Raw genomic sequence first — 21,897 nt, 5'->3', positions numbered from 1 at the left:
TAGAAAAGATTTAGGAGAATTTAGAAACCTCATTCTTAGCATGAGACACTTCTGTGCAAAGTTTGCTCACACGGGAGTGTTAGAGGAACTAATATATGTGGAGAAGTTTGAAGCAGGTGTGCTTGAACTGTTAAGTGGAATAAAAAGACACATTATGTCAGCAGGACTTTGCTCCCAATTCAGAATTAATCTAATTCACAATTTTAAGCAAAAGCCAAACTGAAACACGATAGATATTTTTCTCCTATTTTTATTCCATAAAGTTAAAACAAAGTGCTTACAAGAGATTTAAAACACTTCATATTGTCTAAAGTACAAGTTGTGTAGAACACTGCAAAGTTTAAAGGAGAGTGGGCCCACTGCAGATGTTCCTGAGTTTTCTTTGTCTCAACCGGGTTTTGCTCCTCTAAAGACCGAGCTTGGAAATGTTAATGTGTAAAAAAATAGTGATTGCCTCGGATTGAAGCACCCGTTGAGTTGTAGTTGGTTTTGTGCAGACATCTTGGTATACTTTGTATATCCGATGAATCTGGACATCCAACTGTTGGACTATGTGCCTGTAGAAAGTCGAAATACATCAGCCTACAATAGCACGTGCTTATGGTCATGTTCCCAGATTTCATGGCGTTATCGTAAGTTGCTCAAACAAGACAATGAATAACGCAGGTAGAAAAAGCCCTCTGGCAAAATATGAAGGCAGAAAATCCATCGGACAGCAGGATCCTCAGCCTGTTCTGTGTATAGCATACATTTATTTACATGTACATGTACCTTCATTGTACACTTCTGTTCCTTGAATAGAGTGTAAAAACTCTTTATCATCCAACAGCATCTCACAGTTCATAATACAGTCAGAAACTTTTTTCTTTAAAAACTGGATCATCAACAATTTGTCATAAAATTGGACAGAAATATTTCACAGAATACTGTTCTGTTTTAGAGCCATTAAGGATAAATATTTCAAAATATACAGCAATGATTCAACTCTCAAGATTTCTTTGTGCAAAAGTCTCAAATACACACACACGTAACCTTGGTCTTGAATAAAATAGATTAATCTGAAAGAGTGCTAAATATAGATTCTCAGAAACATACACATTTGAATATTACTCTAAAATTTACTGTAAAAGTTAGATCAAAGCCTCTACAGAATGTGCAAGAAGCGTAAGACGCACCTGGCAATTTTGTTCAGTTTCTCTGAATGTAATTCCACACCATCAAAATAGCTAACTAAATTCAAGATTTGTCCACACTTTCAATTTAAACTTTACTACTGTTAACATATTTAACTTCATAAACGCAACTTTACAAATTACATTGGGAAATTCAAGAAATATAATTACTCTAAAATGATATATCATGTCAAAAGGTTTAACTTCCAGTAAATGGACAAAATTAATACATAGCAAAAATTTACATAAAGACATCTAAAGTTTTAAGTACTTCATTTACTCCTTGATCTCACAGGAATAGTGGTATCTGAATATGTTCTAAGTGCACTTACATGTAAGTGTCCAAAAACTTTGGTCAATCACCTACTAAACATGATCTGACAAAATGAAATTGGAACCTCAAACAGAGAAGATAAATTGTTGAAATATGTAGGTGTTTCTAAAGATCAAATTACAGCCTCTCTTCTTAACGAATTCACATTTCAGCCTTCTTTAGCCTAGCATGTCTCTAATTGAGTCCAATAACCATATTAAGACATCTATGTACCATTCCTAGAAAACCCCTCAAAGTTCTTACCCAACCATGCCTCCTCAGTGTTCCATGTGTCTACAGCGGCATATCAGCCTGGTACCTGGACCCAGTACTTGCAGCCTCATTTTATGCCTTAAAGTGTCAAATGAACTACAATCTTTAATTTTTCTGAACCTGTTTCCAAAACGCCATCTCTGTAAGTTTTGATACCCCAATCGTGAATGAATAAACCTTTCAGTGTTGTGCAGGGGGAAAAAATGAACAAAAATCAACAAAATACAAACTTTCTCACCAAACACGTTTTTGCTCTTGTCCAAAGCAAGTTTTGGGCAGTCTTATAAAGGCTTCCACTTGTTTATATCTATGGGCTTACGTTAACATGTACTATCTGTGAAGTGTATTTTTGTTCTTTTTGCGTGGTACAAGACTACAAGCATAATTTGTATTGTGACCAAAAATTCAATTTTTAAGAATGATAAATCTGTGCAATGCCGACATACAACACAATACATGACCATTCTTACAATATTTTTTAAAGGGGGGTTTATCTTCATGATGCAAGTAACTGTGACCAGTGTGTTGCTCATGATAAGATTTGTAAACTTCGGTTGACTGGTTGTATGTTGATATGATGATAAAGTGATGTCAAAGCTGTAGTGTGAGGAGGCGAGGTCAGTGCACCTGACAGGCATCTGCATCATTGAGACAAATTTCGAAAGCTTTGTGTCGTTTACATCTTGAGGATGAACATCAGACAAGCTTTGTTTTCAGAATGGTTATCAGGCTGGTTTGTGTTGTTCAAATTTTGTTTACATTCGATTGAATACTAACTGCATTGTGATGCTTACGCCTGGATGCTTTACATCCTGTTTACATCTTCAAGATGAAGGTCAGAATCATAAAAATGATGACGGGACTCAGTCTTGCTGAGAGATTTGCACCACTGTCTCTGGGGCCTCCTGGAAAGAACAAATAAAAACCAAAACTTGTCACAAATTACAGTCTATGGCTGCTCGGGGCAGATTTCCACAGTCACCTTCCTCCTCGTTTTGCATCTTGAAGAGAGAGTTCTCTAAGAATGATGGAGAAAAAGTACCTGGATGGAAGTGTTTTTAGGAGAATGTCCATGTGGAAACTCAGACAGGAAAATTGTTCATTTGGGGCCCCCTCAATCCTTTTGGTGACTTTTCTTAAATTTTCACAGTTTTTCATGACAAAAGATCATTTGACCCCACAAACAGTTGTTTCCAACTTATTTGTATGAAAAAAAAATTATGCTGTTCAATTCACATGAACCTTCACTGTACATTGTAGAGATTATGATTGGTGAATTTAAAAAAAGGCAAAAAAGTATGTTTAAATATAAAAAGGGAAATCTAAATTTATCGGCACCAACAACTTCTGCCTCCAGTAATGTGTTGCTTACACTATTCCAAATATAAAAGCCCCGATTTCTTCTCTTCTCGTGAAGCAAAATCAAGCTTAAAAGACTCCCAAAATAAGGAAATTTGTTCAAATGTCACATGCAACAATGGAACAAACCTATGTATGAGCAGGTTTAGATGAAAAGCAAGCAATTAGTGAGATAGGAACCAGCAAGCAGGGTACCAACAGAGAGAGAAGCAAGCGGGGAGGCAGTTCCCTCTGGCATTTCACTAGCAGTCACAATGACTTGACAAAGAGAGAGCAAGAAATGAAAATTAGTCGAATGGTTGAAACATGCAAGGAGATTGTCTGAAGGAGATCAGAATTTGGCAGATTTATCCTACTGACAAGATTAGCTGACATAGAAGCAAGGCGTAAGTCCCGATATACATCAATTTAGGTTTATTAAGCTTTAAGCAGTTGTCAAGAATGAGTGAATTAATCGGAGATTCAAGGAGATTTAATAGAGATTACTGGGGATTGTATCTTCACAGAATAGGAGAGGCAGACACATCAAATGCAGGTCAGTAGATGAATCACAGAGAGATCAGAATTAAGTCTTGTCAGATCTGTAATAGGATTAGACAGATTGAAATGACAGCAGAGCAACGATTTCAGAGTGAACCAGTAGTGATTAGGACTACAATCTTGGCAGAAATACTGACAAGAAGACAAGAATGAAGTTGATCAATGCTAGTGTACCACCATGATTTGAATTTGTTACCCCTTGAAAAGTGGCTGCCTAGAATTTTGCTGACAATTGACAGCCCCATGTTTGGAAAGGCTCATTTGAATCTCATTAACGGATTGTGTGCCAAAATGTGGGGATGAAATATTCAGAGCAAGATCTTCATTTTTACCAAGGTACTAAGTGTCCTGCAAGAGAGGAGAAGCATACCGGAGAGTACTTTTACCGCCGTACAGCAGGGAAATATTTTACCTGGCCCTTCGTCGCAAGCCTTGATGCAGAATTTCTGAGATGCGATTGGTGTTTCCGCGTGAATGGATAACACGTTGGGCGTTCCTTCAGTGAATGTACCTCCTCGGAGAGGAATGAGGAAATGAAGACACCCATCAGGATCATCAGTGAAGGCAACATCCTGGAAAAAAAAACCAAGAGAGGAGGTCCAAATGTCTTGGTATAAAACAAGTCAACTTCCGTGAAACTGCTTCAGTTTTGTTTTACAGTAAAGGTGATGCTTCACACAAATATATCAAAATTTGTCACGCCTTTCCTGATTTCAGCACAGCCTTTACTGACCCATGTCTTCTTCACCCCAAACTTTTTGAGAAGTCACTGATGTCCACACTTCTCAAAGTGAGTTTTTCCAGGGAGGAGGGGAGATGTCTTACCTGGTTATCCCCAGTGTTCCTCAGACGTCTGAAGGACAGCGTCATGACACCGTTGTTGTAAGAGGCCGACACCTCTTCAAGATTGTTGGTTTCGTCGACGACCACCCTGTTCTGACTCTTACCCATCAAGAAGCGGTCTTCGACAGCCACCATGCCATCGGCTCTGCGGAAAGCAATGACGGCGTCCGAATCGATCTGCCAAGACCAGGAAGAGAGGAAACTGCTGTCGGAATTTTCAACAGATTCCTTAGTGTTGCTCCGCGAAGAGCCTGGCTACTGGATCAAGGAATTAGTGGCTCAGTAGTGAGCCAATCATCAGCACCAATCAAGGGAGTCCCCCTCCCTACCCCCCGATCCAAATGTCACCGTTTGTGACAGTCAAGAGTGTCTTCACCCTCTGGCATATCAAGCGAGTGAACACAAAGTCTTAACATGCAACAGTCATATCTCTATCAGAGGATTATACTCCAGCAAGTCCACATGAAAGATATTTTACCACTGGAGTAAACGAACTAGTTGAACGCAGTCTACTGGCCAACGCGATTTCTTAAAAGATGAAGAATGTATGATAAAATCAATATTTTCTTTATCGCTCTTACTGATGCAAACTGTCCAGAAAATGCCTCACCTAAACTTCATAACCCTTCTGGCTTAGCCAATATATGTTATATGCACAGCTTGGAACTGGATGTTATAACCTTGTTTCAATTTTGCTTTAAATTTGCAATTTATTAATCCTCAAAGCATTTAATTCTGTTAATTAACTTCAGCTTCAAGTACCATTGCACCCTGCCTGGAAAAGCCCACTCCGGTCCACCTGTTGCTCTCCGTCTTAGCAACAATGGTGAATTGGATCTTATCATCAGCCTCTCTGTACGTCCAGGTGATTCGGTAGTTGCAGGCATCTCCTTGGCAGTTCACAGGATCGGAGAACATACCAACGCATGGGCCACTGGGTGGCACCGCATTGGGATCCTCTGTCGAGGACAAAGCCACAAAAAGTTTAACATAACATGCTTGCCATGCTACAGCTGACAATTCCTTGACTTGTAAAATTGTCTGAACTGTCCATACTGGCAGAGAAATGTCCAGTCTAAATTTTGTTGTCCCAAAGCCATGTTACAGAGTCTTTGAAAAGCTGTCATTGTCTCCTGATTTGAATTATCCTGCGAGCAACCACTGAGTTTCCCTTCAATTTTGCAACAATGAGTGGTTTTTAAAAGGTTTATTCAGTCAAATAATATTAACCCTAACCCTCGTCAATCCTTCACCTGTTGGAGGACAGAGGAGTGTTAGGGTTAAGGAAAGTATAACCAGAGGAAGACATGTTACTTCTATCAGGCAAAAGGAAAATATTCCTCCAGTTCTTGTATGTACTAACTAGACCACAAAATTTACAGCACTCTATGGTAGTTTTCAAAGATACTTGTACAAATAGTTCTTGTATTATCAGGGCTTACGCTTGTGATCAAAACAAAATCAAGAACATATCACAGGGCAGCTTGTTTGTTCTAGAGAAGTATTCTAACCACTGATGGAGATGACTTTAACATACCATAAAAATTAAAGTTGGGCACCTGTCGGCGCTGGTTTGGGTGAGTGCCGTGGTATTTCAGCTCAAACCGTTTGTAGAACCGCTGGTTGGTGGTACAGAACTCGACGCCGCTGGGCGGGTTATGCACGTACTTCCCGTAGTCCTGGCCTCGTGCAAAGATGACGTTCATGGGTCCATTCACGATGCTGTGATCAGAGCGTTCGGTGGCTAGCAGAAAATAAAGGGACAAAAAGTTATCTCATTTTGTACCACAACTGCCTGAGGTGAGGATTACAAAAAAACCTTGCCAAGTTGGCCCACTGAAAAAAAGTGATGACCATATTTGGTGATGTGTGTCGATCTCAATCCCCACGCCGTTGACACCACGGTTAATTGTTGAAATTCTAAAGACTAAGAATATTACCCCCCCCAATTTTTTTTTTCTGGAGACAACACTAAATTCCAGGCGCATGAACTCAAACTCACTTTTTTCCTTTCATATGTTGTAGACTGTCCATGTTTACTGTTTGGACGGAAACTAGGACATATCAGAAACAAACTTGTGATTGATGGAAGTGACAACTAACTCACACATTAATTTCTTGCGGAATTTGATGATGGTGTGATCGCTGTACTCCTTGCCTCCTGCAGCTGTCAAGCTGTCTGTTCCTCCGTAGAAGTTGTCGGGTCTTGGCGTGGACCGATCACGGGTGTAGTAATCACCGACACGCGACAATGTCCCGTCCACCATACCGATGACAATATCCACGCAATCCATGGGGTGGAGTGATACTGAATAGACAAAATATAAAATCATGGATTTTAGGATCTGACTTTGATGAAATGAAAGTCTTGAATTCTTTCACAAAGTAACTATACCAGTGCCATTTTTGGTCCCCACGGTACAATGTTGATGGTAAACAATCAAATTTTCTTCAAATTGAAAGCACTTTATCTACAAAATAAGCCTTGTAATCATTTTAACAAGAATGTGTTAAAAACAAGAGCACACTGACTTTCAAAATGCCACTTTGTGTGAAGTGCTACAAGACATGTAGTTTGCTTCAAGTCATTGGATGTGACTAACAATATGGACAGCAAGTTCTGGGGTTACTGTCAAGGGCAAAATGTCTGAAAAGGTGATTTTCAATATCAAGTTTTAAAGCTGCGTATATTGAACTGACTTGACATAAATGCATTTACATGTATCAATGAATTAAATTCAATGTAAGGGTGTGCTTATTTGCATGAACACAACGGGTAATTCTTTGGAACATAAATATTCAGGAGGAGCAAAGGAGTATCTGCTTCACTAGGGATAGGTCTCACCTTCTGCCCCTGGTTCCGCCCCTGGTTCCGCCCCGGGTTCCGCCCCTGGTTCTGCCCCTGGTTCCGCCCCTGGTTCGGCAGATGGCTCTGCCCCTGGTTCAGCAGATGGCTCCGCCCCTGGTTCAGGCTCCGCCCCTGGTTCAGGCTCCGCCCCTGGCTCAGGCTCCGCCCCTGGCTCAGCACCTCCAGAACCCCATGGGACACACTCATCACTCATCATGTCCATGTCGTCACCATGTGAGTGGCGGGGTATCCGTACTGAGCGCACGGAACGACGGCGGCGTCCCTACACAAAATGAATGCAGTACAGAACCATTTCACCCCCTAATACAAACAGCCTCTTGGCTTACCAGATCGTATCTCAGGGAGTTATTAAGTAGAAGACAACACAGAGAAAGTCAAGTAGCAGTCATGGAATACGATGTGTTTTGGCTGGTAACTAGCACACATATCAAACCAAGTGTTGGCTTTGTTGATGTGGTTCCAGCCCCGGTAAACAGAAGTGGAGACAAAGTGTAAAACCAAATATTTCCTGCAGCTTCCATTTGTAGGACAGCACTTTGGAGAAACAATAACTCCCCAAGATGTTTGAAGGCTCCTACTGTGTTCTTTTTCTCTTGTTTTCTCAAGACTGTGACTCCATTTCTTTTATCAATGCCAGCTGAATCAGAGGATTCATGCCTACCGTAGATGGTGGCTCAGCTCCCGGTTCCCCCACCGGTTCCCCCTCTGGTTCCCCTTCCGGTACTGCCCCAGAGCGGTAGGCGACAGGGAAGTTACGACAGGTGCCGTTCATACCTGACAAGTGAAGCACAGAAAGAAAAGCTGAGCCTGTGTGGATCGAAGGGACAGCAATTTCAAATCATCACATTGGTCTTGATGACAGCTGCAAATGGTACAGCGTAATTGGCCAATGTGTTCTCTTGCGATTCAAGTCAATAGAGTTAAAGGCTCCAAACTCATTGACAGAGTAAAGCAGTGACTTTACTTGACAATAAAAGAACAAATTCAGATATGGGATTACATACAAACACCTTTCCATTTTTCAACTGCAGCATAATTAATATTTGCTAAATTCAACTGCGTAAGACAAATGAAAGGCGGTGATGAGGTTGTACATGAAGCTTATCTACACAGCCAATTCTCTGTAAGACATACCTCTGGGGCGCCATCCAAATCCAATCCAACTTTTCCCAGTCGATTTGACGACCACTTCAACTTCATTCGAGGCCTGACAATACAATCAAAGCAGAACTCACGTTTGTAATCTAGCTACAATTGTCCTACAAATTTAAGGTAAAAATACAGTGGAGGTGAACACTCCACGTCCACATAAACCTGGGTAGGATTTGAATTCAGCCAGCAGAGATGGAATTTGAACACTGTTCCAAGCCCATTACTTATGTCAAATCCTCAGACTTACTGTCAGGATTTTGTAGTACACGGACATGGAGTCAGACAGATCCCTGTGGAAGTAGCTGGACATTTCCTCCATCGTCATGTCAACCTTGAAGTTCGAGGGATTTTCTGGACAAATAACAAACACACTGTAAAGTTCTGCAAACACATTCACTGTGGTCAGTAGTTACTCGGTCAAGTGATATTTACTTCTCAAGTATCGTGTATGTTCAGGACAGATCACCTGTCTGATGAATGTGAGCGTCTAACAGCAATTCTTGCTCTCTTCACCACTTCTTCCCATTTTTGGCGTCAACCAGGAGGGGGTCGTTGTCAAGTAAATACATGTATTTCCATGAGTGTATATGAAAACATGGAATTCTTGTACCTGAGTACCTGACAAAATACCCAAAAAGCACCTGAGTACCAGTATTGAGTAATGAGAAACACTGCTCTTTCAAGTGAAAATTGCTGATCTACACAGGCTTGGGCTCCCAGTGAGCCAGATATTTAGGAGAGACGAGATTTGAAGATCAATATTTCAGAGCTTTTGAAGCTGAACATTTTGGAGAGCTTTGTTTTTCCTATAACTGATGTCACTGGTGATTGAAATGGGGATACTCCTCTGCCAATCCTTTGTCAGAACACAATGGGGCAATGACTTGACCTTTAATGACTGACGCCTCATGGTCTAACATCCCTCCCCTTCCCCACTTTAATATTCATTCTACCACTGGCTCATATCTTGGAACGGGAAGTCTCCACACAAACATTCACCTTTTTCACACTGATTTCCGAAGTAACCATCTCTGCAGAAGCAGACGGACCGGGGAAACGTGTAGGTGACATCGGAGATTTCGGTGCATTCACCGTGATTACTGCAGTCTTGTGCATTCATGCAGTCATCTGATGGGGGAAGAAAATCAATAACTAACTGCTTTGCTGTTCCATCAGCGAGTGTGATGAACTGTAGTACGGTGCTTTATCCAAACAAACGCTCAGTGAGGACATGTGTAGTGCCTAATTGCTCAGAAACTGTGCACAGCTAGGGCACCAGAATTATTTCAACTGAATGAACACACAACCCTGTAAATGTATTCACCTGAAAGAAGTGCATTCAAAAATATTTTTTCTGTCCAGTAAATCAGCACAATGCTCCCATAGTTAGCGTTGCACAATAGAGCTATTAAAATAGCTTCATGGCTTCACAGGTGTAACAAGGAACAAACAAAAACTTGCTTAGTTCCCCCAACCCAAGTTGTGTTGCCTAATTCTGCTAATGAGAACAAACAATAGACAGGTGTACTGTACAAAGTTGCCTATCAGAGTCCATTCAAAGAAAAACACATTTACAATCTGAATGCGAATTGACTGCATGTGAGCTCATCTGATTTTAAACCAAGCTCCCATTAATGCCAAAAGACAATTTTCTGTGGAAATTACAAATGCGTGTAATTGCATGCATTTCTGAATTATTTACAGATGGACAATTAAAGACATTGTAAATAATGTAGATCACAAATTCCGCTCGTACTAATTGGTGGAAGCTTAATGTCTATAATTGCCATGTATGCATGTACAATGGCACAGTACTATTTTAATAAACTATACTATACATAAAGGCAAGCAAATACACTGATGTTCCCAAACAATTGTGGACATTAAACAAAAGAATTAATGACTGCCCACGATTTCCGATACGTCCACGAGTGCCCGATACGTCTACGATTGCCAAACGTGTACAAAACATATTAGAGGCCTTCCAAAAAAGTTAAAGTATGAACAAAAGAGGACAATATGAACGTCCATGATTGCCCAAAAAACATGTTGTACATGTCTGTGTGTGTGGTTGTGTTGCGGGACAATAAACATGTCAGTTGGCAAGCTTTTGTCCTGGATTTTTATTGGCTGAAAGAATTTTCTCAGACTAAGGCATGTATGAAAAGAACTTTTGGCAAATGCTTGGTCCTTGTTCAACATTCACACAATTTGGTGAAAGAGTTCCCTTTACACACATGTTCATGTATGTACTGGGAGAAGTTGAGTCCATTGCTTTTGTCACTTAAATTGCCTGCAGTTTAAGAACACACACCGCTGTCCTTTTTATATAAAAGAAAACCAGCAATTGATATCATGGATTTGGGTCTATTCTTTCAAATGTTCCAAGTTTGAAACATCTCTGATTCTATACTATCACAGAATTTATAATATCGTTGAGTTACTTTCATTGTTAACACAGTCTGCTCTCTTTGGGACTCTTTGACACAATGAAAGGTTAAACAGTGTTTGGCTACCGTGGGAGAGAGACGTTGAGTTTAAGAATTTTCCTTTGAAATGAAGCTTTGCATCTCATGTTTGTCTGACACTTACCAACATACTGGCAGAAATCGCCGCTGGCTAAGTCATTACAAACACACTTGTTGTTTGTGCATTGCCCACGGCCAGAGCATTCCATATTGGTGTTGCAGACTGCACCAGCTATTTTTCAATAAAAAATATAAAAGAATTATTATTCATATAGTGCACGGTAATAGAAAAACAAACACACATGTGCTAGATTACAGAGTGTTATTTTTAGATTTACAAACTGTTTTACTTCTAAAACTACTAGTGAACACTGATTCTTAAAACAATCTGTGAAAGTTCATTTCTTAATGGTAGTTTTCAATTTATAACTACACTCCTGAAAGACTTTCTTAGGTTGTTGAGAAAATTGTTTGAAATTAGAAGAACAATTAAGATTGTTGGAGCTGAATTTAAACTTTCAGTGTCAGCCCTTGTACATGTGCTTTATAAAAATTTCATTTTGATTTGCTTTTTCACATTTCACTTTCTCGTGATCTTGAAAAATAAATTGATGTAAATTTGTTTTCTTCACCTTTGATGGTGATATCGGCACAGCTGTGGAATGTGTAGAACGGCAGGTTAGGATTGCCTGTGACCCACTCAGCTGCATTACGATTCAACACCAAGGTATAGTCACCCTCCATGTTTGATGGGATCTCAACCTCATGCATGATGGCCCTGTGAACCAGGGAAAAAAAACTGGCCTGCGTCAGGATAAATTTCTTGAGAAAGTATACAAACACAAGTGTGAAATTGTGAATCGGTTCGAATATTTGTGCCACAAAATGGCTAAGTAAATCATTTCAACTCAAGCAAATTTCACTGCAACTGTTTCAGGACTTCAAATACGATTTGCTTTCGTGTTTGCCTCAAGTATGAACTGGCCTTAATATGTACATGTAACTTAGGGTGTACCCTTTTGTGGGTGGGGGAGAGGAAAGTGGGATGTTAGCATTGTATTGAGGGACCCTTTTTTACCCCATTTGTCTCTGTGCCGCACTTTCAAAGATTCCTGATCATGACACCAACCAACTCACCCGGTTTCATTGATGCCAATCCATCCATCGGGAGATGTCAAGTTGGCTATGATCTCGGAGCCATTACGAGGAATGATGAACAACTTGTAACCGCCCTGATTGTGAGGACGAAACAACAATTAAACGGTCACCCATGCTCGGACACTGCATGCGGAGAAAACTGTTCACACTAAAATTCTGTGTGGGGGGGGGAAATGGAACTTTCCATTTGGAAGCCTGAAATCTGCCAGTCTTTGTGCACTTTACCCATCCTTTCTGCTCCGACCAAGTTATTTTTCTTTGATGCAAACTTGTTTTAACATACATACATGTACATGTATATACATTTGCAAGGGATACAGGAAGCCTTTGTGGACGTGCTAATGCATGAGTCTATGGAAGTGGACGAGAGGGTTGTTGCTCAATTTACAACCAGTGAAAACGAGCTGCATGGTGATCTTAATGAGTGGAGCTATGCTATTCCGACCCATATCTACGAGCCCTAACCTTCCAATGAATGACTAATCAATACAGTAACTATAGTAGGCATTACTTTCGCCTGTGGTTTTTGTTATCCATTCAATAAGCATGGAATCACCTATCTACACAGTTTGGGTCAGGTATAAATATTTTTCACTTTGTCAAAGTCTGCTCTTGAAAGAGAAATTCATTCAACCATCTCTGATCAGTGATTGAACATCTAGACCAAGGTTTGCCAAAAAGAATCCCTTTTGGACAGAATATTCTATAATCTGCTGAATCATAGTTGCTACTCTAGATGTCAAACACCTTTTTTAAAGCTAAAAACTCCAGTCATTCTGTCAAATCAGATGCTACAATTCTTAGTCGGACACTGTTTGGTAACACAAATTTAAAGGCAGCATACTGTTTTTTAGCTTTCCCTTGATTCTGAACCAGGCTGAGAATCATCAATACCCTTGCCCCGGGATATGGGGACCAACGCCGTGGTGCCTAGCAACTGTAACTACCCGATTCACCTTAGTTCTCTGCTGTTCAGGCCTTGCTTGCATAACAAATTTAATGTTGAGCAGATAAGGCATTTCACGTCCATTCGTATGAAAGTATTTCTGTTTTATTGGCTGATACAACATGCTAAAAGTGACCTTTCTTCGAGGCCATAAATGGCATCTGATCTGTGCATGTGAATAAGTAATTGGTTTTAAACCCTACCAGCCATCTCCCTCCAATTAACAAAAATTGGAGATTTCATTGCTTCAGCCATCCATCTTAATTAGGAAAATCTTTTAAGCCTCAAACTTTAATGATTGCTTATGTAACCTGGTACTCTGACTGTGAGCACCCAGGATTCATGTACCGTACCCCGTACATCTCATCAATAGCGTGGATACAAGACCACTATACAGTCACAATGCTTAGATTACAATTAGGCACAGGATTTGGCTGCATGGAAAGACCTGCCTTACTGGTTCTCAGACTAAAATTATGTCTTTTCTGCCCTTTTAATGACAAACACGTTTATACCGCTAGCTGGCAAATAGAAAGTAATCCTTTTTGGAATATATTGTAAAGATGATGGGGCCTTGATATATGTTACTGTTTGCAACAAAGATCACTGCCTTCACAACAGTGCCCACTTTGATCATTTATTTTCTGTGAAAAAAAAATTGGAAACCACAGTGACATTTGCATGAAACTGCCCTGAACTGATGTTTTCAAGAGAGACAACATTTATCACAAGTGAATTTTCATCACTTACGGCACAGGAATTTTTAATAATTTATGCCACGTAGGTTGAAGCCTTCAAATGGGAAAAAGAATAGATACAGTGTTAGTTAAAGCTTGGTTTCCAAAAATCTGGTACATGAACAAAACAGGAAATTAAGGGTAAAAAAAACACATTGCTCTGTATTTCAATGCAGATGTGGAATTGTGATAACTGATTTTAGAATCCTTTATGGTGCAGAGAGCATCAACAGATTTCAAAGGCCCACTATGCCCCTGAATTGACCCAACATCTTTCCAATTCTAAATACAAACTTATATTCAAAGAATTATCAGAACAAGGGATACCCCATGCACAGTATACATCCATTAGATTATGTGGCATTAATCTTCCCTCTCAACTGTTACATATCTGTGTATCCAAGCATTGACAATCTGTAATTACTTACTAGTGACCACGCCTACGCAGAGAAAGGAAAGTTGTACCTGTAAAATTTAATGGCCAATTACAGTAAGTCCTGCGATAAGATAGTGGTGTGCATCAGCTACTGACTTTAAACAACCTTGGTCTCTACTGTCAATGATTTCCTGTGAAATCACCAGGGATTGGCATTTTGAATGGGCCAGCTGAAGCATGAAATGTGACGGACTTTTGTATCAAAAGATTTTGCCATGTCACCGCAGCCTTTGACAGCTGGCAGATAAAAAAATTCCAGATGTTACACAAAGGATTTCAGACCAAAGAATTCTAGTCATTTTACTCTATTTTCAAACAAAGAATTATGAAAATCTTCAATTTTGGATGAAAAAGAATCAAATCCAAAATTGAGAACAAGTACTGAAGATGTTGTTATTAAACAAGAACAATTTACCCATTCTCCAGAATCTTAAATTTTGTTGAAAGTAACTCCTTCAAAAACTTGTTTTCAGAATAAGAATTCTGAAGATATTGACATACATGTATGCACATACAAAATGTACATCATTAACATTTCCAAGCAATGCAGCCTGAGGCTTTCTGTTCGGAGAAAATGCAGTCAACCTAATAAAACTGATGCAGAGAAAATTCTCTTGTTATTGCTAATAAGGCAGGTGCCACACTGGAAATTTTCCTCCAATCAAATCATCCCTTGTAGGAGCGTGGAAGATCATTCAATTTTCAGGTCACCACTCAATGTTATACTCTCGCTTGGGTAGACTTTGTCATTTCTTCACCTATTTTGAAGCTGCTGTAGTTTTTTGTCCGCTCTGCAAATAAGGTGTCTTGTTTATTTCTCACGAGACTACCCCCCCATGAAACAAAGACAGTACAACGTCAGAGAAAAATTACTGAGGGATTATCTTCAAGAAGCCCATGGGTGCATGTTTCAACTAAAGTTCCCAAATGGTTTTCTTGTGTTCCTTTGTGTCCGTCCAAGTTAGCAAATGTTCAGCAGAATTTCCAAGGACTTTCAACCACCAGCTTCCATGGAAACGGCATATAATGAACCATGCATGCACTGTTACTGATTCTGGTTGGCTGCAGATGCAGTACACACAGTAGAATTCATAAATAACGCCACCATTGTCCTTGCTCATACAAAATTAAAACATTTCCCAGTAACTCCTGACACAGCAGGTGTTAGTTACAAAGGCCCTTCCTATCTGGGGGCAAAACATAAAACTGATGGATTCCATATGTATGCATTGTACTGTGAACATTTCAAAAAGAAGGCAATTAAAATTGGACAAAAAGAGTATTCCATTTTTCTATTTGCCCTTCCATCCATTACAAAAATGATAACACAGGCAGAAGTGGGCCTTTTTTATAATTTTTTCTGCCAGTGTTAATTTGTTATTTTATGCCTATGTTCAAAGATGATATTTGAAAGCTTTGCATAATTTTTATCCTTTTAAACATCTTTAGACTGTCACTGTAATTTTGTGTTGCAATGTCATTGCAGTAAGATTTTTGCTGTGTTTGTCACTCACTGTCCCATTCAGTGTCTTTGTCATTTTAGTTTTGCCAGTGGTATGCCCTCAGTATATATCATCATCTTTGATGTCACAGTCAGGTTTATAGCTTTGTCCATGTAATTTGTCATTGTCATGCATGTGTCTCTGTCATCTGCAGTGGCTCTGACATGCTTACCCTGTGTGAATATGCCAGATGCCAGGTGACATTGACTTTCTGTCCTGGTGCAAATGTTGTCACTAGACCACCTGGAAAAAAAAAGTTTTCTTTAGTTTCAAATTACATGTACATGTAACTTGCACAGGGCTCAGAGAACAACTGTACCTGTAGAAATACTCTTTATCGCTGGAGGTTTTTCCTCAGTGTTTACTTGAAGAGTGATGCTCCTTATCTCAGTTTTAGGATTCAAACTGCTAGCTGAATCCCCTAAAAGGAAATCAAATCACTGACACTGTACAGGAAATTTGAATAAAGGTGCAGAAATCCATTTCTCAATATTTTGTCAACATCACATAAACTGACTGCATTTCAGAGGCTCAGTTTTCTTCATTCAAAGCACCAATTTTCTGAAAGTTTGTAATCTTTCCTAATAATTCTAGCAATATGCTGTGCCCAAGGATAATTTTAAAATATGCAGAAATATACTGTTCATGTTTGCATTTTACCCTAGCCATGCATACATTAAAGTTACACTCCAAACCCAATTCCAATGCAGTGTTTCCAGAGTGACATGCATGTGTACCTACATGTACACTTTACACTCTGTTGTCCAGATTCCTTCTAAACCTTTCATATGTTGAGCAAAGTTTAAACCACAAATGCATACGCCTAATGTCACAGGAACTGAGTGTAACTGCTTTTGATTTTGTTTCCACAAGCTGTGAATGAAAAGCGGGTCTCAGGCATCCATGGCCTGTTTGCAATAACCAATACAAGGACTTTTTCAATTGTTGTCTAGATCCCTTCAAATGGTGATAATCTGAACAGCGATGGTGTGTAAGCGTAGCCAATGTCTCATACTCCAACTTGAGACCTCAAATATCCCACACTGTCAAACAACTGCAGTGTTTGCCAATACACCTGTCTGTCAATATTTACTTTGGACCAGCCACACCCATACAGCACATTTCATACATGTAGCTGCCAAGCACCGAAAAATTCCTGCCTTTGTGCCTCGCAAAGAACCACTAATGTACATGTACCTCATCAATCATTATCAGAATGTTTCCAGTCTCTCATGTGCTTGGGCAGAATATATTCTAACAGCAGTGTCCTTCCAAAACAGAAAACCGTTTCCTGACTTTATCTGAGAATTGATCTGAAAATAAAACCCTGCATCAACCACATGTGTTTCCTTTCTCCATGCATCAGCCAAAGCAAAGCTTCAAGAAATTCTCAAACCAAATTGGCAGAGCAAATGATTTGTGCAAAATCATTTGGGTTTAGCCAAAGTCACTGCATTGCACTTCTGGAAAATGTATGGTGTTTGAACAGATGGCGTTTGCTGACTTGCCTTCTTTTTCAAGGAGAAGTAACAACTATGACAATTTTGCTTATCCACAACACACCAAGGCCAAACCAGGACATAGTCATTAGCTGGCCATGAAGGGCTTATCCCAATGCCATTTTCAGAGATTTAATTTGATAAAAAAGATGGACAGCATAATGAGCAAGGACAAACGCCATCAGTTTGACTAGCTTTTCAGAAACTCTTTGAGATTTTTCTCTGAGATAGGGGTAGTACTGAGCCTAAATTTCATATTTTCTGGCAATGTGCATTGATAAAAGGTTATGTACAACTGTACATATATACCTCTGAATGTTGCAAAATGCTGTTGGTTGGGTGAAAGAAAAGCTCTAGCTGACTGATGCATGGATTGGATGCTGGACATGCGTGAACAATGTACTCCATTTTCATATCAAAATAAAAATTATCTAAAGTACATAGGGATGAACTACCTGTAGCAAGTTTAATTCATGTCCAGATATTAAGTTAAAGACAGGTGTAATGATGTGAATCACCATGAACCTTGCCCTTTAAAATAACCATTATCCAGTTTTTGTTCCATTTTTTAAAGTTTCAATTATGCATGTGAGTCCCGCGTGTAGTTGGAGTACACACATGGGAAAAGGGGAGCTGTCCGCATTAACATTTAATTCTGTGAAAGAGCTTTGAGCTCCACATGAAGGTCACAGGAAAAACAAGGAAACACGAAGGTATTGTCAGTGCTGACAAAAGACTGTCATGGTTACCGTTTCCATAGATGCACAGCTCACAAAAAAAGTCATTGTATGATGTAAGGCACACATGCGTAAATACACTTTGATTTCTCTTTAAGCGCAGTTTTTCAGTAATGCCTGTATGTGCTGTTGTTAGGAAACCGAAATGTCACACATTTCTCATCATTTTCCAAGGTTATTAATTATGAAGAAGATAAAGAAAATAAATTACTCTTAAAAGGTACATGTACATTTTACAGCCTCAAGTTTTTATTCATGAAAAGGGAGAAAAGACTAGAAGAATATGAACTTACAAGTAACGGTGAAAATGAAGAAAAGGCAATTAAAGGAAGAGCTATGTATGTGCTTTATTCCCGTACCTCAGGAATCCACTTTGACTCTGTCAAATAAAACTACACATGAACAGAATTGTGTCTCAATATATAAATTTCTTGCAAATTATCAACATGCTTCTCAGATTCTTGTAAAATACAACTTACTTGGCATTAGATTACCCCCCACCCATAGGCTCCGTCCCTTTGGTCCCTTAATGTACATTACGGTTATTTTACAAGAGATCCCAGCTTCAGATTTTTCTATCTGTGCTGAATAACCATTAACCTGAGGGGTACGTGAACTTACTTATGTACTTGATTGTGTCAAAAAGGGGTTTTTTATGGACTCATTTGTTCCACATGAAAACTTCCATTTTGCTGCAAAGCGGGTGGTATACACAACAATATGGAAGAGCCAATCCAGAATGGTTTTCTAAATCTTTGCCGTCTTTGCGTTAATTGGATGCTGCAAATTAAACAAGCTACGTTAGGTTTCCAAAGGTATTTCCATGGAAACGGGGCTATTAAGGAAACCCACCACAATGAATTACTCTCTGCAACTAACAAAGATCACAACGTGAATGAACAAAGGCCTGAAACCCTACTGAGGCGGATATTTGAAGTAAATATAACTGGAAAAGCTTTGGGATTTGTGGGGGGAAAATCGATACATACTGTACATGTACATATATGTAAACAGCTGTAAACTTTTATTCCACTCAGCCAATTAGTGTTCATGAGTCAGCTTATTAAAACCCGGATCCAAAGTTGAAAAAAAATGTCACTGTAGATCTAAACAGCTCCAGCAATGTACCTTTGACATTTGATCAATAATGGCTGTAAATGACGGAATTAATGGCCTTAATCCAGTCTACAAGAAGACAGGAATGGCTTAGCTTGCAAAAGTATTTTGACGCTAATCACAAAAAGAACTTCCAGGTACCAAAATGCATCAAAATGTAATCTCTGATTCACATCTCTGCACTTTATATCAATAGCTAGCAAGGAATTGATGGAGAGTTTCCTGTGCTTGGAAAACTCAAAAATGTCATCTTTGTGATGGAAGAGTTCCCAACATAGCTTGTTTGTGTTGCCAAGCAGGGCACTTTACAGCAATTTTGAGTCTCTAGATGTAAATCCTTTATTATTGATTTTCTTTTTGTGACACTTATTATTTTCCTCATTTGTCGAAAATGCCAGTAGTACACTGGGAAGCCATTGATTTGTAAAGTAGGGTTACTGTCTGTTTTACAGGAACGAGCATCTCTGTAGTTTTCTCTGCCTCTTTATTTTTACGATGCACTGAGCTGCATTCAAATCAGTATAATTTAGTACATGAAGGCACATGGACTTCATAAAACGCATGCCTTCCAGTTCGATTCTCCACCTAGATGCAATATGCATTAATGTAGTTTTTTGTAAATGTTGCCATGGTAACACATAAAGGAGATTGGCAGATTTTTGTAAGACGTCTCACGAATGAGCACAAAAGACAGGAAATTAAGTGCAATGCATCAAACGCAGTATTGTTAGAAGAAGCAGGAAATGAGGAAAATGGACAAGACATTCAGACATCAAACTGAACATCATCTTAAATTGGTTCCAACTGCACGATACTTGGTCTTCAGTAGAAACTGATAATTCTAGCCAATACAATGACCAAAAGACTAAGTCCCTACCATCTATATGAGGGATATCACACAATGCAGGAAACATAAAGACATGCAACAAATATAGCCCTTGTTCTCAAGGATTACTGATGTTGAAGAAGTTCAGGCTGTTGGGGGGTCTACCTAATTGGGCATCTGACCTACAGAGTAACAAAGACTATAATATGTTCAAAATGTCAATACTGTCTTACAAAATCCTAGCAGCTCTATTCTGGGCATGTGATTTTCCAATAAAATTTCCCAATGACTGATGGGTTGATAAACAAAACATCAATCTACATGCAATTCGATGGAAGAGTTGGTCAGTTGGTCATATGAGAACTGTTTCTGATTTTTGAAAAGTTTTGAAGAGGCATCAAGTGTTCAAATCACAAAACCCTGTCACGTTTCATGCTGTCGTGTCGCACAAGGTCAAAAAACAGACACTTAAGTTTGTGGTATAAAAAAGGCACAGTGGTTTGGTTTCAATGATATATATAATGAAGCAATTCTTAGTGCAATGACTGATCTCAACATACGCCAGCTCAAGATATACCCAAGCAGGGTTCCAATTCTAATTTTAAAATGTGAGGATGCGATTGTCAAAAAATGTATCGCGGAAAATTTGGCGAATTTCACAAATTTCATATTTGAGACAGTGGGCATTACTTTCAGGAAAATGCACTCATTTTGCTTAATTACAACAACATCTCTTTATAACTTTACACCATTCACAGGCCTGGGCATGCTTGGTTTGTGTCAAAATTCTTGTATTGTAGCTTATGTTAGAGATTAACAGATGCTTCTTTCAAAATTAAAACTAAAAAGTCACACAATCAAATATTAATTAGTTGATTTCAATCATAGATATATGTATTGCATGCTTCCAAAATTAAGAAAACCCAACCCTCATGCAATAAAATTGCACTGCATTTTAATTCATGGAACACTGTGTGAGATTTAATGCATTTAACAGAGATTTGGCCAGAACACTCCTTTTCTACAGCCCTCTCTTCTTTCTTACTTAAAGACTTAAGACATTACATCTTCCATTTCAATTCATTTCCAAGAAATATTTATTGCTCAGAACAATCATTTCGTCTTGACGTTGGATAATAGGTAGCTTCATTCATCCATGCATATAAGGAGGAAAAGGAATAGATTTTGTACCCCGAATTTGGCAAAAAAAGTTTGGTTTAATTTGCTATTCATGCACAAAACACGAAGAAAATTTACCAAAGTGAAACAAACGTCTACAAATGAAAGAAAAAGTTTCACTGACCAGAGGGCACCCCGCAAGGTACTTGGGTCCGGATGTTGTCCAAGAAGTCGAAATCGTAGGTCCTCGCTGGCGGCCAAGTCAGACGGACGTGCGCCGCGCTGAGCCCCATGAGAAGAGTCAGTACAGCGACGCTCATCAACTGTGCCATCTTCGCAGCTCTCTCGTAAAATCAACTCAGCCAATGTCTCAAAGCCTCGTTGAACGACAAACGTCTGAAATGACTGTCTCGTCACTGGTCAACGCACGTCTTGGGATCGATAATAGATTTTCTTGGGAATGTTTTGAAATTTGGGAATTGTTAGAGACAAGCTTGTCCTGCCTGTGGTTAACCCCCGAGGAGTCGACGCTCCAGTCTCAGTAAATTCTGCCGCCCGTGCGCGTACGTACGTCTATGATGTATCCTCTGAACACGACGCGATATGGATCGATGATCAGTCATGCGCGAAAAGCTTTTGAACACGATGACACAAGAAAATCGACACTGTGTTACAAACTGGGACAAGATCGGCGGTATCGTCATTTGCATGGGCGTGGGTGTCTTAAGCATTTGATCAGTGAAACTGGTGTAAAAGGAATACCCCCCTGCCCCACAGAGAATGGGAAATAATCCAAGAATGATTGTGTATATCTTGCCGATTTACAACGGCT

At 39.4% G+C, this 21,897-nt stretch overlaps 1 protein-coding gene across 2 annotated transcripts; it reads right to left on the bottom strand.

Annotated features, from left to right (window-relative positions):
• Nucleotides 1-234: 234 nt before the first annotated feature.
• Nucleotides 235-21,659, bottom strand: LOC110982774 (uncharacterized). Of its 2 annotated transcripts, XM_087144391.1 has the most exons (17): nt 21,250-21,659; nt 15,941-16,011; nt 12,127-12,221; nt 11,622-11,767; nt 11,114-11,221; nt 9,521-9,649; nt 8,769-8,872; nt 8,504-8,576; nt 8,031-8,143; nt 7,346-7,631; nt 6,608-6,808; nt 6,038-6,244; nt 5,263-5,459; nt 4,483-4,677; nt 4,070-4,229; nt 3,247-3,375; nt 235-2,663 (listed from the first exon to the last, which is right to left on the bottom strand). In XM_087144391.1, exons 1-16 carry the CDS (start codon nt 21,395-21,397, stop codon nt 3,263-3,265), a joined length of 2,346 nt encoding a protein of 781 aa, XP_087000517.1. In that variant the 5' UTR covers nt 21,398-21,659; the 3' UTR covers nt 235-2,663; nt 3,247-3,262. The 2 variants fall into 2 exon arrangements, with proteins under 2 accessions (XP_087000517.1, XP_022097122.2); XM_022241430.2 differs by lacking the exon at nt 3,247-3,375 and having other exon boundaries at nt 21,250-21,658.
• Nucleotides 21,660-21,897: the final 238 nt, after the last annotated feature.

Source organism: Acanthaster planci, linkage group LG12 (assembly GCF_054643075.1).
Source record: "Acanthaster planci isolate LZ-2023a linkage group LG12, COTS_SCS, whole genome shotgun sequence".
In the NCBI taxonomy this organism is placed as follows: Eukaryota; Metazoa; Echinodermata; class Asteroidea; order Valvatida; family Acanthasteridae; genus Acanthaster; species Acanthaster planci.
This window is presented reverse-complemented; position numbering and strand designations above follow the sequence as displayed.

What these genes read in the sequence shown, in the direction of transcription:
- LOC110982774 (XM_087144391.1), bottom strand. Translation starts at nt 21,397, where the DNA reads ATGGCACAGTTGATGAGCGTCGCTGTACTGACTCTTCTCATGGGGCTC. An exon ending in TGCCGATATCACCATCAAAG is followed by an intron (nt 11,222 to 11,621) that starts GTGAAGAAAACA and finishes ATTGAAAAATAG; the next exon opens with CTGGTGCAGTCTGCAACACC. An exon ending in ATTTGGATGGCGCCCCAGAG is followed by an intron (nt 8,144 to 8,503) that starts GTATGTCTTACA and finishes TTCACTTGTCAG; the next exon opens with GTATGAACGGCACCTGTCGT.